This window comes from Aedes aegypti, chromosome 2, assembly GCF_002204515.2.
Source record: "Aedes aegypti strain LVP_AGWG chromosome 2, AaegL5.0 Primary Assembly, whole genome shotgun sequence".
Classification (NCBI taxonomy): domain Eukaryota; kingdom Metazoa; phylum Arthropoda; class Insecta; order Diptera; family Culicidae; genus Aedes; species Aedes aegypti.
In genome coordinates this window covers 449260617-449274877 of record NC_035108.1, presented here as the reverse complement: position 1 = coordinate 449274877, position 14261 = coordinate 449260617, and the positions used below count along the sequence as shown (strand labels likewise).

The window sequence follows — 14261 nt, the reverse complement described above, 5'->3', positions numbered from 1 at the left end:
TCACCTGTACAAATTCAGAACTGCTACGGTAAATTAAATGTAATATATTGTTATCAAAATGTAAACAAATGCTTAATTTAGTTTTACCAAATTTGGATGAAAGTATTTTCTAACACAGAACACCTAGACAAAAGAGATGAAAGTAATGTTTGGAATGATATTATGGAAGAATTTAAAAAAAATAATTTTGTGAAACATACACCTACAAAAACCCAAGGTAAATTTCGGATGATTGACCACTTCAGACACAATACTTACGTTATAAACTGATATTTATTTCAATAAAAAATATATTCATATATTCCAATTTTGCTCCCATTCCGACATGGTGCGCCTGCCGCGAGGGCCAATTAGCTACTAATCGACCCAGGAGCCGCCCACCAAAAATAGATACACAGAGAGAATGTACGGTGCGATGCGCTGAATGGGAGGGTATTCCACGAGTCCGTTCGAAACACAAAATTATTAAAAAAAAAAAATGGGGGCTAATCTAAAAATTTGTTTAAGTACAATAATATAATGTGTTTGCTTGCGTGTAATGTCTGTCTGCTGTGTTGAGTTGTTCCGTAAGCTTTTTTACGTTTGTTTCTTACGCTCTCTTTCTCTCTGAAGTATTGTTTAGCGGTTGTTTATGATTTCTAGTGTTTTCAGAAAACACATTTGTGGCAACACAAATAAAATGAAATGATAAATTTTAATCGATAATAAAAACAACAGTTACGGACTTTTCAAATGGGTCTGAGTAGTAAAAAAGTACGTTCCTAAAAATACTGCAATTTTCCGGTTTCGATTTTTGTTCACGATGATTTCATTTCAATTTGCGTTTCCGTGTTGCCGATTTAAGTAGCTGTATATTTTGCTAGCTGTTTCTGTGTTCTTCCTCCTCGTAACGCTTGGTTTTGTTATGTTAAACACTAGTACTTAGTTTTACACTTAAATCATCACATATTTCCATATTTTCTTGGAAAACATTTGCATCGTTCTTGAAAGAATATTGTTTACTATGTACACTGAAAAAAAAAAACTTTTGTCTTGCTCTCACAGAAATCTTAAAAGGTTTGAAACGCTTTTTCTCGGTTGTATGAAAATAAATAGCTGGAAATGCCCTCCGCAAAATGTTTTTCTTCTCATCGGACTGGAAGTTACACGGTTAGAGAAAAATAGTATTGCACTCCACATACAATATAATGAAAAACGAAAAACATTCGATCTACTCCCTCGCGTTTGGGGAAAGATTTTCCTCACTTTAAGCTATTATTTGTGTTGATCCGCTGATTGGTTTTTTTTTTTGTATATTGCAACTATCAAAGAGTTTTCGTTCAACTTCAAATCGGATCTCAAAAAACACGTTTCAAAAAGTTTGTTCCTCCTCCTCTCGGACAGATCACTTGTGTTAATAAGCGATTGTATTCGTTTTTATTTTCTTGAGGGAGGTTTTTCCACAAGTATATACTCATTAACTAACACTAGACTAAAAAGTTCAGTCATTTACGCTTACTTGTTGTTTTACATTATTCGGTTTTTCTACTTTTCTTCGTATAAAATAGCCTTACGTCTATCGCAAAAATTGTAATGTTTCCTTCTTGTTGTTACCAGAAAAAAGGCACACTTCTTCCTCATGTTTTATTCTTTTTTTTCATATATTTCGCTAGATGTGAAACTTTATTCTTCCTCCTGTGATTCTCTATGTTGCCGTGGCAACGGAGCTCCTTCAGCGATATAAACGCGTTATATCGTTCGGAACGGGTTGCTACGATGGCGACAGCGTTGATTGCGCGTTAGCTTTTGTCACTCGTCAGGAAAATAAAAGTTGGAAACCGTTTGTTCTGTTATCATGTGTGATGAGAAGGAAAAGTTGCTTTTCACATGCGCGAGATGGAATTTGTGCCTGCCTTAACGTTAGGTTTGAAGATCTTTCGATGACACGATAACTTATTTACCTACTGAACCTTAAAACAATATTTATCTCAGCTTTGAACGCTTCAGTTGATATAAAATAAAACTTATTACGATTACGACTGCCATTCTTCGAAGGCAAATCACTCAATAAGGTTAGGGAAAAACTTAAACACTTCCTGACTCTTCATAAAAAGCGTACCTTAACAGAAAACTTGTATCAATCAACAATACAAAGATTTGCGTCTAGTGTTTTTTGTTAAAATGAGAAACTATTCATATCTATTGTTTGCTACAGCTATAATAAATTCTAACTTAACTATGAGCTCTGGCTTAAAAATCTATAAGGAAACTTAATGGTTATCCATGCGATAGGTTTTCATTTCTTTTTGAAAGGGTTCGAGAGTCTGAGCGTTCGCCCCGACACTACCGGGAAACGTTTAGAACGATTGTAAATGATTATCGTTTAAAAATATTACATGAGTTGTTTAAATAAAAAAAATCTTCTTGCAACAGACAAATATAAAATCGCAGAAATGAAAAATAAAAATCTATTAAACATCTGACTAAAACTATGTAAAAAGAATAAAATAAACTCGCTCTACTTATTGGATTACGAATTAAAATCACAATGTCTAAAAGAGTTTTGATTTCGGTTTACGCTTGCTTCCCTTCGGCAGGAAAACAAGTTGAAGTTGGGTCGCATGCTATGATGGTTGCCGTGGAAACGGCTCATCGCTACTCACTTCCAGTGACAGATGGATGGAAATGAGAGGGGAAGAGAGCTGCAGATGCGTGAGTGCTTGTGAGAGAATGATGACCCTAGGCGTTCCTGCGCCTACTCTGATCAATCCCGTTCTCCTGTTACGCTTGCTAGATTGGCTGCCGTTTGGGACACACTTTTTCTTCTTCTAAAACACTAGAACTTTTTGAGGCACGATCAGTTGTTCGTCTTTCACTGGAGCAAAGCATCCTTTGCTCAGTGCTCCCCTCGGAGCAGTTCCATCAGCAGATTGAACGACGGTTCTTCGCCATCTTTCGGCTTGATTGTTAGCATCTCTTTGCCCACCTGAAACGAAAGCTGCAAATCAGTTTGACTTCTGAAGCCTTTCAATCACAAAAGTACGCCTACCTGGCAGGTCCGTTGAAGCTCCGGAATCCGGAGGAGCAGCTCGCCGAATTTGGCCGGCGTTTCCGGGTAGTGCGCTAACGTGTACGCTTGGAGGGCTTGGAGCGCCTTCTCCTGACTGGCACGAACCTTTTCTGATTCTTTCAGCTCGGAAGTATCCGAAGACAGCAGGACGATCACCTTCATGGCAACGTACTCGTAACGATCGACCCGAAGCCGCCGAAGGTGATCGGTGAGGTTGAGCATTCGTTCAATGCAGGTCTGTAAGATCATTTCAATGGTTCATATCGGCATTTTAAGAGATTTAATTTGATAATACTAACCTGCAACCCACTATGTTTGGCCTGTTCCAACGTAATGGACTTTCCGAGTGAGATCTTGATCTCGCCGGGAGTCGCCATGGACCGGAAGCAGCACGAAAACAGCAGCAGCTCACACCACGAGTTGATCAACAGGCAGATTTGATCGTCGATCTAGAATTGAGGATATCAAAATTTAATACGAGTTTGTTGGCGTATTTAGCAGAACCTACCGAGATGTTCTTGAAGAGCGGCAAGCTCTTGCACCACTTGACGATCTTGTACAACCGATGATCCGCAATGTTGCACAGGTTCGCTATCAAGTCCGGACTGCTTTCGCTCGAGATGCCTGCACTGGAGAGCAGCGGATTGGCTGCGATGGCAGCACTGCTCACTGGTGGCGCCGGTTGGTTCAACCGCGCCAGCTCCGATGCATTGTACTGCCACAGATGTTCGACGTCCATGATTTCCTGCAGAAGTTCCATCCATGGTAGTTTCGATTTTCTGTGAAAACCATCAAATCTACCCACCTGCAGTAGCTGTGGAATGCCCTGTCGCATGCCTGCTCCACCGAGATTGTTATTGCCGGCTCCGCCATTGCCACCGTTGGAATTACTGTTGAAGTCCTGCTGGCCGGATTCGATCTTTAGCTGATGGCCGGTCAAGTTGACGGGAACGCCCGAAGAGAATGGACCTCCAGGACCACCGCCTGCACTTCGCTGCGAAGCGTTTGAGTACGGAAAGTTACTGCTGCCGTCGTTGCCTCCGAGCGACGGGCTGAGGATTGTTCCAGGGAGTGTGTACGAGCATTGATACGTTGATCGGCCCCCTCGCGTGCGATCCTCGCGAATTGCTGGAAGTGGAATATAAATGTGGTTCTTAGTACTTTAATCTTTGAATCTTCTTATGTTTAAATGAATTCGTGTTTCCTCCCGCGTTTGCCTTTGCCCTTTGAATTTGTTCTTTGCCTTTTGCCTTTTGCCTTTGCCTTTGCCTTTGCCTTTGCCTTTGTTCATATTGTTCATGGCCGCTTCTCTCCATCCTCGATTGCGACCCTCGCTCTCCAGGTCTTGGTGCACCTGGTCAATCCATCTATCTCGCTCCGCCCAACGCCTAATTGTTCCGACATGATTCTTTACAGGACTGTTGTCCGGCATTCTTGCAAAATGCCCTGCCCAGCGTATTTTTCTACATTTAGCCACCTTCAGTGTACTTCTGCACGCCACCGAAGATCGTTCTAAGCACCCGGCGTACGAAAACTCCAAGAGCTTGCACGTCTTCTTGAGCATCGTCCAAATTTCATGCCCGTAGAAGGTATCCCTGTCTATCGTGACACTGCTTATTAGGCGGGCCTATCGCGCTCAGTTCCGTTTACCAACATGTACTTTGTTTTGGACGCATTCATCACCAGTTCGACTCTTGTTGCGTCACGTTTCAGGCGGGTTAACAAATCTGTCACCGTTTCAAATTTTCTCCCAATAATATCCATGTCGTCCGCGAAGCAAACATCCGGATCTCGTGAAAATCATGCCTCGACTGTTAAGTCCTGCTCTCTGCATGACACCTTCATACGCAATACTGAACAGCAGGCACGAAAGTCCTTCGGCCTATCGTAGTACTTGACGAGACTTGAACAAACTGGGATGTTCGTCCGAGATCTTCACGCAGTTTTGCACACCGTCCATCTTTGCTCTTATCAATCTTGTGAGCTTCCTGGGAAAGGCGTCCTCTTCCATGATCTTCCATAGCTCTACGCGGTCAATGCTGTCGTATGTCGCCTTGAAATCGATGAACAGGTGGTGCGTAGGGTCCTGGTACTCACGGCATTTCTGGAGGATTTGCCGCACGGAAAAGATCTGGTCCATTGTCGAGCGGCCGTCGATGCTTGAACCTGCTTGAAAACTTAAGATAATCTTGGATTGCTCTTACTACTCCGGTAGCTGCTCCGTTTCCCAGATTCTGACTATCAGCCGATGCAGACAAGCAGCCAACCTCTCCGGGCCCAGCTTCTGATAGAACTTTCACGTTTCATGAGAACGTGCAGCAAATCTATCGCTTGGCATTCCACTTTTTCCAGGCGGCACTGCTGTTTCTTTTTCAGTCTGTATCGTTCGACGTTTTTGCCGCGTACTATGCTGCAGCATTGTAGCCCGCTCTGCATTCTTCTCCTCCAAAACCTTCTGGCACTTTTCGTCGAACCAACCGTTTCATCAACTCCGTTCAACGTATCTGACTATGCTTCCGGCAGCGTCGTTAATGGCTGCTTTGACTGTCCTCTTATCGAGCTCGCCCTCATTCGGCAACGCTGCCTCAAGATGCTGCGCGTACGCATTGGCGACATTTGATTGTTTCAGTCGCGCTAGATTGTACTAAAGCGGGCGTCGGTACCTTACATCGATGATGACGGATAGTTTTGGGCGCAGTTTCACCATCACCAGGTAGTGGTCGGAGTCAATGTTAGCGCCACGATAGGTTCTGACGTCAGCTATGTCGGAGAAGTGCCGTCCATCGATCAAAACGTGGTCAATTTGCAATTCTGTCTGCTGAGGTGATCTCCAGGTGTACCGATACGGGAGGCTGTACTGGAAATATGTGCTACGAATGGCCACATTCTAGCAGGCGACGCCTAGGCCTTTGCCAATCCGAATCTAATCATATCCAATCCCATCCAAAACCTACCCAAACCCAATCCTAATCCAAACCTCCTCTCGCTTACCTTCCAGCTTCATCCCCTTCTGAAGGCACTTCTCGAACCGGCAGGCCGGGCACTTTTTCCGGGTGGCGATCGTCACCGGGCAGGCGGCTCCCCTAAGGCACTGGTAGTTCTTCCGGTTTTGCACGGTCCGCTTGAAGAAGCCCTTGCACGACTCGCACGAGAAGATCCCGTAGTGGAAGCCGGAGATCTTGTCCCCGCAGATGGGGCACGGGCTGTAAGAATGAAGCAGAAGTTGTAGTTTTGCAATTTGGGAAGTTATGGGAAGGTCGTACCTGTTGATCAACTGTTGCCGGGAGATTCCCGGGGACGGCAGATGTTCGCTGTCGAAGACCGGTTCGTCCTGGTTGGCAAGCTTCAGCGCCTGTTCGTTGTCGATCATCGGTTTGAATAATACTGAGTGATGGAGCGGGGAGCCGTTGTAGGACCCACTGGTGAACATGTTGTGCCGTCCCTGGATAGGGGAATGCGTCGGGCTGAACTCGGAACTGTACGAGTAGCAGCTACTGTGCGAAGCGTCGCTGTTGTTGCGACTGAGGGAGGGAGTGTAGGGCGCATGTCGGGACGTTAACGGGGATTGGCTTGGGGAACTGTGGGTGTAGACGGAGTGGATGGCAGAGTCTGGACTGGGATTGGCTGGGAGGAGGGTGGTTTTTGAGCGTACGAGAAGGGGTGAGTGGACCGCTGGGAGGTTCTCAGCAAGTCCGTGCTCGAACTTGAGGCTTATGACATCGGGGAGTTTCTTAGCGTTAATACTACTGCTAGTTGGAATGGAATTGGCGTAGCTGGAAGCCACGTTGTGATTGATTAACGGAAGTCCCACTTCCGGTTTGATAACGCGGTTCGGAAGGGGAGAACTACTGCTACTGTGATTGGCGGTCAGGGCCAGTGGTTCCGTTATCCCTGGTCCCGACGGTTCTTCCTTGGCCACCATGAGTGGTTCTGGTTTGGCTGAAGTCCCTGGCCCACTGGGGCCACTGGAACTGTTTTCGTTGTCAATCATCATCGCTTCAGGTTCGGACAGTTCACCCTCCCAGGACATGGGCCGTGGCAATCCCTTGCTAGCGCGACTATCCTCCCTCATGTTAACCTTCGCCGTCTTTTCTATGTTCGATAGTTCTGTATCAGACTCGTCGGATTCTTCCATTTTTGGCACGGTTATTCTGATACCAACGTTGCCGAAAATCGTACTGGTGCTGGCATTCGGGGTGTTACTGCTGCTACTGCTTCCGGAACTGGTTCCGGACGATGGCGTTGGAATCATGGTACTCATGCTGCTGGCCGGATTGAAGCCCGGATCATTTTCACAGTTGATCGTCGTAACCGAGACGTTTCCTCGCGACTCCGTTGATGTCATTCTGCTAGCTGCTTCGATAATTATTCTTCACACGTACACAACACACGGACCATGCGATGCTAAGACAATAATATGGAAGCAGAAATCATTTCTGAAAAGAGAAAACCCAAAGAAAGGTCGAGATAAGTCAGGTGGTATGAAGTCATCGTCAGCGATTAAAAACGGTAGAGAATGAGAACCTGTTACAGAATCGGATGTGTCAAGGTCAGCGAGAGGCGAGCTACAGTTACCGCCGAAATGAAATGCCCACTTGCATGTAAATCGTGCTTTTCATGAGGTTCGAGTATTCGATGTACCCGTTATTTAAACTTTCTTAAATAAATTAAAAGTAAATGAAAACCGAATTTGGTAATATGCCTTTTACTAAAACCTTTTAGACTTACTATAATTATTTCTCAGAGAAATCACAAGATTGGTCCAAAAGCAGGAAACAAGGCAATCAAATTAATAAAATATGTATTGGTGCAGTATGATGCTTTTCGACCACAGACATCACCTTGTTAATGTCAAACAAATAAACTACATTAAGAGCACTTTGTAGGACTCGGAGTCCTGAATCAGATTTCAGCTATGAAGACAGCATGCTACCAACTGGGTTGAGGAGTTCATAACATTTTAAACCTCATCGTTCTGTTGGGTTCATAGTATGACGCTCCATGCATAAGATACACTTGGGCACTTATTTTGACCCAATTTTTATTGATTCTTAAGAATTGTTTCGCCTTGTAAAAATCGAAAAATTATGCAAAAATATGATTTTTTGCCTTGTATCAAAAAGAGCACATATTAACTCTTTATTACAAACATTTAAACGAGAAAATTGTCCTTTTTGACACACGACTTTCGTCAATTTGTTTCGATAACAAGCAAAAGGGCACTATATTTTGGTGATAACTGTAATTATCGGTTAACCAACGTAGATGATCAAGATATTCAACGACTCAATTATCTTCACGCACCTGATTTTGCGTGCATATCGTAATGTTCTTATCAGACTGTCACCTTGCACAATTCCAGCCAGACAACAAAAGATTGAAGAGTTAATCCTACTGAATGACTAGATTCTTAAACTTTTTGGCACACTCACATAAAGCGCTTGGCACGAAACCCACGACTGTTTCTCTGCGGATATCACATTTCAAAGATTGTTTATGCTGAAAACTTCCATCCAATTCAAACAGAACTTCTCGAACAAAAAATGCTTCCAATCCCGTAAAGTACACTAGAAAACAAGTTGCACCAGCAAACAGAATCGGGTTGACTGCTGTAGGTACCTACGAACCTTCCTTCAGCCTTCCTACCATTCGAATCTCCGCGAGTTTCGAATCCGCGCGTCAACCTCACAACACAGGTTCACCTTTCTTACTGTACTTTCAGCTCACTCGCTCACTCTTCCGAGTTTGAATACCTACAAGCAACAACCGATCTCTCTATGCTCTACAACCATCATCATCATCATTGTAACCAACACACGCGGTCGCTCTGAAGAAGTCCAAGACTTCGTATAGTCTCACCACCAGGGCTGGTAGCGACTGAGTGGCTTAAAAGTTCCTATTCAGGTGGTAGATTTATAATAAATCTTCGAGCTGTTTAGTAGATGAAAATGCCGAATTCGAGACCGAGACCACAGACAAACAGACGTAACACTTAGAACAAATCCCGATCAAAATCATAGTCACGATGACATGTACGCCCAATGCTAAAATCGGTGTGTTTGGCCGATGGACCAACAGATGGCGGTAGTGTGTAAACGTCAAACGCGAACAAAAACGATGCGAGCGCTGCGGGTGGTGGATTGGCCACCTACCATATATTTGAATCGGCCGTTAAAAAGGTGGTCGATGGACATCGGTGAGAGTGTGACGTCTGTTTGTCTGTGCCGAGACTCTAAGTCGAGTCTAGTACACGACACTGAAGACAGCCTTACAGTTGAGGTCGAAATACGCGTATCTGTCAAAGGATACAAACTCTTGTGGAATTAAATGGTATAGTACTAAAATCGTTTTTTTTTCATCTACTTGGTAGATTTATGTTTTTCAAAGGTGACTTTGAATGACTGTATCATTGTTTTTGAAAAGTTTTCAGGTTTTTCCGCCAAAATACCGTGAGTACTCTTCAAAGAACATATGATTACGATTCTAATGACACATTGATTTAAAATTTTGGTCAATCCAATGCTGGGGAAATTAACTATGTTTTTTTTAGTCTGTTTATTGAAAAATGTCAAAACCTTAAGTAAAAATTTAGTATACAAAATTCAAAACATGTTTTTGGAAAAATACCCTACGAAGTAAGAATAACTCATTTCTTTCTTGTGTAATCAAAGAGATATGGACAAATAACACCACCTAACGGATGTATTCCCAATCAGACTCTTCACCGCCAGATAGCCCTTGATATGTTGAACAGATTTGCCGAATAAATTAACCTTCTTGCTAATAAGTATCTTTAGATACAGGCAATTGATGAAAATTTGTGACAAGCGCCACCTAGCGGATAATTTTCAATCAGACTCTTCTTCTTTTTCTTTGCATTAACGTCCCCACTGGGACATAGCCGGCTTCTCAGCTAAGTGTTCTTATCTGAGACGAGACTCGCGAAGACGGTCTTCTTTTTCTGTGATTGCTGAGTGTTTTTTCTTATTCCACTTTGTGTTTATACCAATTATGCGCAAGCCGTTCAAATCCTCACATGAACCCCTCAGCAAAAAATGATTGAGTTTGCATCACATCGAATCATAAAAAGCCGTTTGAGTGAAATTTCATGCCAGCAAATGTAGCAGACATTAGAAATAATTAATCTTCTGCTTAGATTTATCAGCAACTTTGGAAAAATGCTCCGCTGACTGAGGTTTACAATAACAATTTACTTTGAACACAATACTTTTCACTTTTTCAGCCATAAAAACGGTGGGCTGCATTTGACGTTTCGTGAGAGGGGAATCTGGGCTGCTTATGACGTTGATATTTTTCCTCTTCGCGAGTCTCTCTCAGGTTCTTATGAGCACTTCCACAGTTATTAACTGAGAGCTTTCTTTGTCAAGGTTGCCATTTTCGCATTCGTACATCGTGTGGCAGGTACGATGATACTTTATGCCCCGGGAAGTCAAGAAAATTTCCATTATCTATCTATTTATTTTTCTTTTTTCTTTATATTTAGAAGTTTTACTCGTGACATTACGACATGATTTCGTCATTAATTAATTTACTGATTATTCAGAGGCATTTTTAATGTATGGTCCACCATGCATTTTGTTTAAAATACCTTCGAGAATTCATCCTGTTTAATTTTTAAAGCTAAACTTCTAAAATTACCTTCTTTTTTTTTCCAGGTATTCCTCCCAAGATTCTTTCACAAATTACTTAAGAATATATTTAGTCTTCAAGGAGTTCAAAATGAACTTTTACTTCGATTTCGCTAGGACTTTCTCCAAGAATTTCGTTTAGGACACCTTAATGAAATATATCAGTAAGTTTTCCAATTATACCTTCACTGTTTTCCTAAGATTTCCTGCATACAATTACAACAAGGATTTGTTTTAAGATTTCAACCAGAAATTTTTCAAAAAATACCTTCAGAAATTACTTCTGACAGTCCTCTCAAAATTTCTTCAGGAAGTCCTCCAGAAAAACCGTACGAACTTTTACATGGACGTGATTTTTATAGCTATTATCATTATGTTCATCATTATTCGCATCGAATAGAATTTGTCGAAGCAATAAATTTAGTCTTCCTTAAAGTTTAAAAAAACTGTTGTTTTTCAGTTGAAGTGCTCATTTTCAATTTAGAAGAACGGAAGTGCTCTAGGTGTCTGAAGTGTTCTCGGCATTATGGTCCGTATAGTTAATATACTTCAAGAATTGAACGGTTATTTAAAAAAAAAAATAATGTTACTTTTCTAGAAATTTCTGATGAGCTCTTCAAAGAATCTCCGAAAGATCTACCATTTTTTTAGGAAATCATGGTAAATTTTTCAGATGAACTCCAAAAATTTTCGTCAAAAAAAAAATAATCAATCGAATTGCTGGATAATGTGCTGGAGGACTTTCTTGAAGAATTTCTTAAAAACTTTGAACGCCTACCTCGAAGAAAATTTGTGCAGGAACAATCGGAATAAATGTTGTAATATTTGGGGATGTGAAACCCTAAATGGAAAAGATGGAGTTCTTTGAAAAAAAAATCGAAGGAACTTAATGAGAAATCCCTGGTTGCTGAATTCCTGGTAGGACTCCTGATAGATTTGCTGAAAGCAATTCCTGAGACAAGTCGTCCATAAATTCGCGAATCGATATGAAAATGACTGGAAGAAGCAATAGAAAAATCAGCATAGGAACTCCTAAAGGATTACTTGCAACAACCTAATCGAATTTCAAAACTCTAGAAAAAAACAACACCTTTGGGATTTTCTTGTAAGAACTATACAAATCATTGGAAGATCTGCTAGAATATAGGTTCACAAACTTTCCACCTAGCCATCAAGTTTACTTCTCGCGACACACCAAGGATTAATGTGAGTTAAAAGGTTTCTGTAAAACATGGCTGTAGTTTTGGACATTTCTAAGGTTTGGATGTTTTACAAACATTTCGCGTACTTTCTCAAAAAGAAATTACAAATAATTAGCATGTATATATACAGCCATTCCATGAAAAACCGATCTAGTGGGTCTCCAAATTCCGTGAAAATTTGCTATTTTGTTCCTTATCCGAAATAAGGATACACGTATTTTTGGATTTTTTGATAAGGGTGACCATTTCCGAAATAGGGTGACCAGAAAAATCGCGATTTTGCAAAATTTTTATTTAAAAAAAATTATAACTTTTTAACCGTTCGACCGATTTTCTATCTTTTTGGACAAAAAAAAAGGCAAGAGATTTTGACTTTTCAGGAAAAATATAAAATTTCACAAAAATTGTGTTTTTACATGGAAAAACTCAATAGTTTCCGTTTTTTGTGTTTTGAAGGCCTCGAGACCAAAGGGGCTATTGCTGTTCTCATTTTTTCTTGAAAGTTCAGAAAATTTTACGTAAACTGTCAAATTTTTAGCGATGTATGTCTTTATGTTTTTGAGATATATTTTTTTGAAAATAAAAAATCAGTCATTTGTCATCGGCACACACTGTAGATCTCAGCGCATTAAATTTTTAATGTTTAAAAAAAATCATAACTTTTGAACAGCTCAACGGATTTCCAATCTTTTTTTATGGAATGAAAGCTTAAGATTTCTACTTTTCAGAAAAAAAAAGATAGAAAACTTTGAAAAGTTATTTATTTTTTTCAATAAAATATATGAAATTTTCTAAAAAATACTAGAAATTTTTATATTTTTTCACGTTTAAACATATTTTTATCAGATTTTTCAATTTTGTCTGAAAAGTTGAAATTTTAAGCTTTCATTCCATAAAAAAAAGATTGGAAATCGGTTGAGCTGTTCAAAAGTTATGATTTTTTTAAAAATAAAAAATCTAATGCGCTGAGACCTACAGTGTGTGCCGATGAAAAATGACTGATTTTTTTATTTTCAAAAAAAAAATATCTCAAAAACTAAAAAACATACATCGCTGAAAATTTGACAGTAGACGTAAAATTTTCTGAACTTTCAAGAAAAAATGAGAACAGCAATAGCCCTTTTGGTCCCGAGGCCTTCAAAACACAAAAAACGGAAACTATTGAGTTTTTTTTGTGTAAAAAACACACTTCTTGTGAAATTTTATATTTTTCCTGAAAAGTCAAAATCCTTAGCCTTAATTTCGTCCAAAAAGATTGAAAATCGATCAAACGGTTCAAAAGTTATAATTTTTTTTAAAATAAAAATTTTGCTAAATCACGATTTTTCTGGTCACCCTATTTCAGAAATGGTCACCCTTATCAAAAAATCCAAAAATACGTGTATCCTTATTTCGGATAAGGAACAAACTAGCATATTTGCATGCAATTCGGAGACCCACTAGATCGGTTTTTCGTGGAATAGCTGTATATAAATATACAGTTTTAGAAATCACTAAGTAAATTTCATATAAAGTGGTCACGTTTGGAGGCCTGTAATTATGATCCGAATGACACGTAATTTTGACGAACTCAACATAATATGAATTTTCAATATCTGTTGGATTTGGAGAAAGTCCACGAATAGTTTCTGTGGAAATGTTCAGTGTAATTCCTATGGAAATAACGGGAAGTAATTGCGTTGGATTGCCTGGCGGAAATTCTGATTGAAATTCGTTGATATTTCACCTGAAGAAATTTCTGGACGAATTCCTAGAAAGTATTGTGGGAAATCTTTTTTAGCGTAATACAGATGAAATCCTTGGGAAATATTCTCGAAGCTTTTCTAGAGAAATTCCTGGAGTATAACTAAAAAGCCTCTGTCCGAGCAGAAAGCCCTGTATTAAGAGGTAAAGTACCTCAACTAATATCTCATGCACATTCAGCAAACACCACACTGATAGTTGTATCAGGTATTTCAATACCTCAATAATACAAAAAAGAGGAGGAAAATGGTGACTAAAAGAAACTATTTTGCTTAAAAATAGTAACTTTAAACAGGTTCGTTTTTAGCGTAGCCGGAGTGAAAGTTTTGTTCTATTGGGTAGCATCTTGTTGCACAGTCGAGGATGGAAGACTAACTAGTGAGCTCGTTTCATGCTTCTGAGTTCTCTGGATAAATTACTAGAGTTCTGGAATCAACTTAACCTTTCGGTCGTCGCGCGAATTTTTGTAACGCGAGTAGTCGCGCGTTGTACTTTGTACAACACCCTTGGTTTTGCGAATATCTCAGGAGTCTGACACCTTAGAAAGATGACGTCTTCGGCAAAGTTGTTCAGTCACTCAAGGGCTATCATTATTTTAGACAAGAAATTCGGGATTTT

General features: G+C 40.4%; 1 protein-coding gene across 9 annotated transcripts in view; it reads right to left on the bottom strand.

Annotated features, from left to right (window-relative positions):
• Positions 1-254: 254 nt before the first annotated feature.
• LOC5569793 (nuclear hormone receptor FTZ-F1 beta) overlaps positions 255-14261 on the bottom strand; it is a 153941-nt gene continuing 139934 nt past the window's right edge. For 3 of the 9 annotated variants that reach the window (XM_021848010.1, XM_021848009.1, XM_021848012.1), the window contains exons 2-7: positions 6313-7485; positions 6041-6252; positions 3558-4177; positions 3349-3498; positions 3029-3286; positions 255-2977 (exon numbers count right to left, since the gene is read on the bottom strand). In XM_021848010.1, coding sequence (XP_021703702.1) covers positions 2876-2977; positions 3029-3286; positions 3349-3498; positions 3558-4177; positions 6041-6252; positions 6313-7394 — 2424 coding nt within the window. In that variant the 5' untranslated portion in view covers positions 7395-7485 and the 3' untranslated portion in view covers positions 255-2875. Of the gene's footprint in view, positions 2978-3028; positions 3287-3348; positions 3499-3557; positions 4178-6040; positions 6253-6312; positions 7486-8481; positions 8657-8676; positions 8764-14261 lie in introns of those variants that run through there. The other 6 variants (XM_021848016.1, XM_021848014.1, XM_021848015.1 and 3 more) reach the window with 6 other exon arrangements.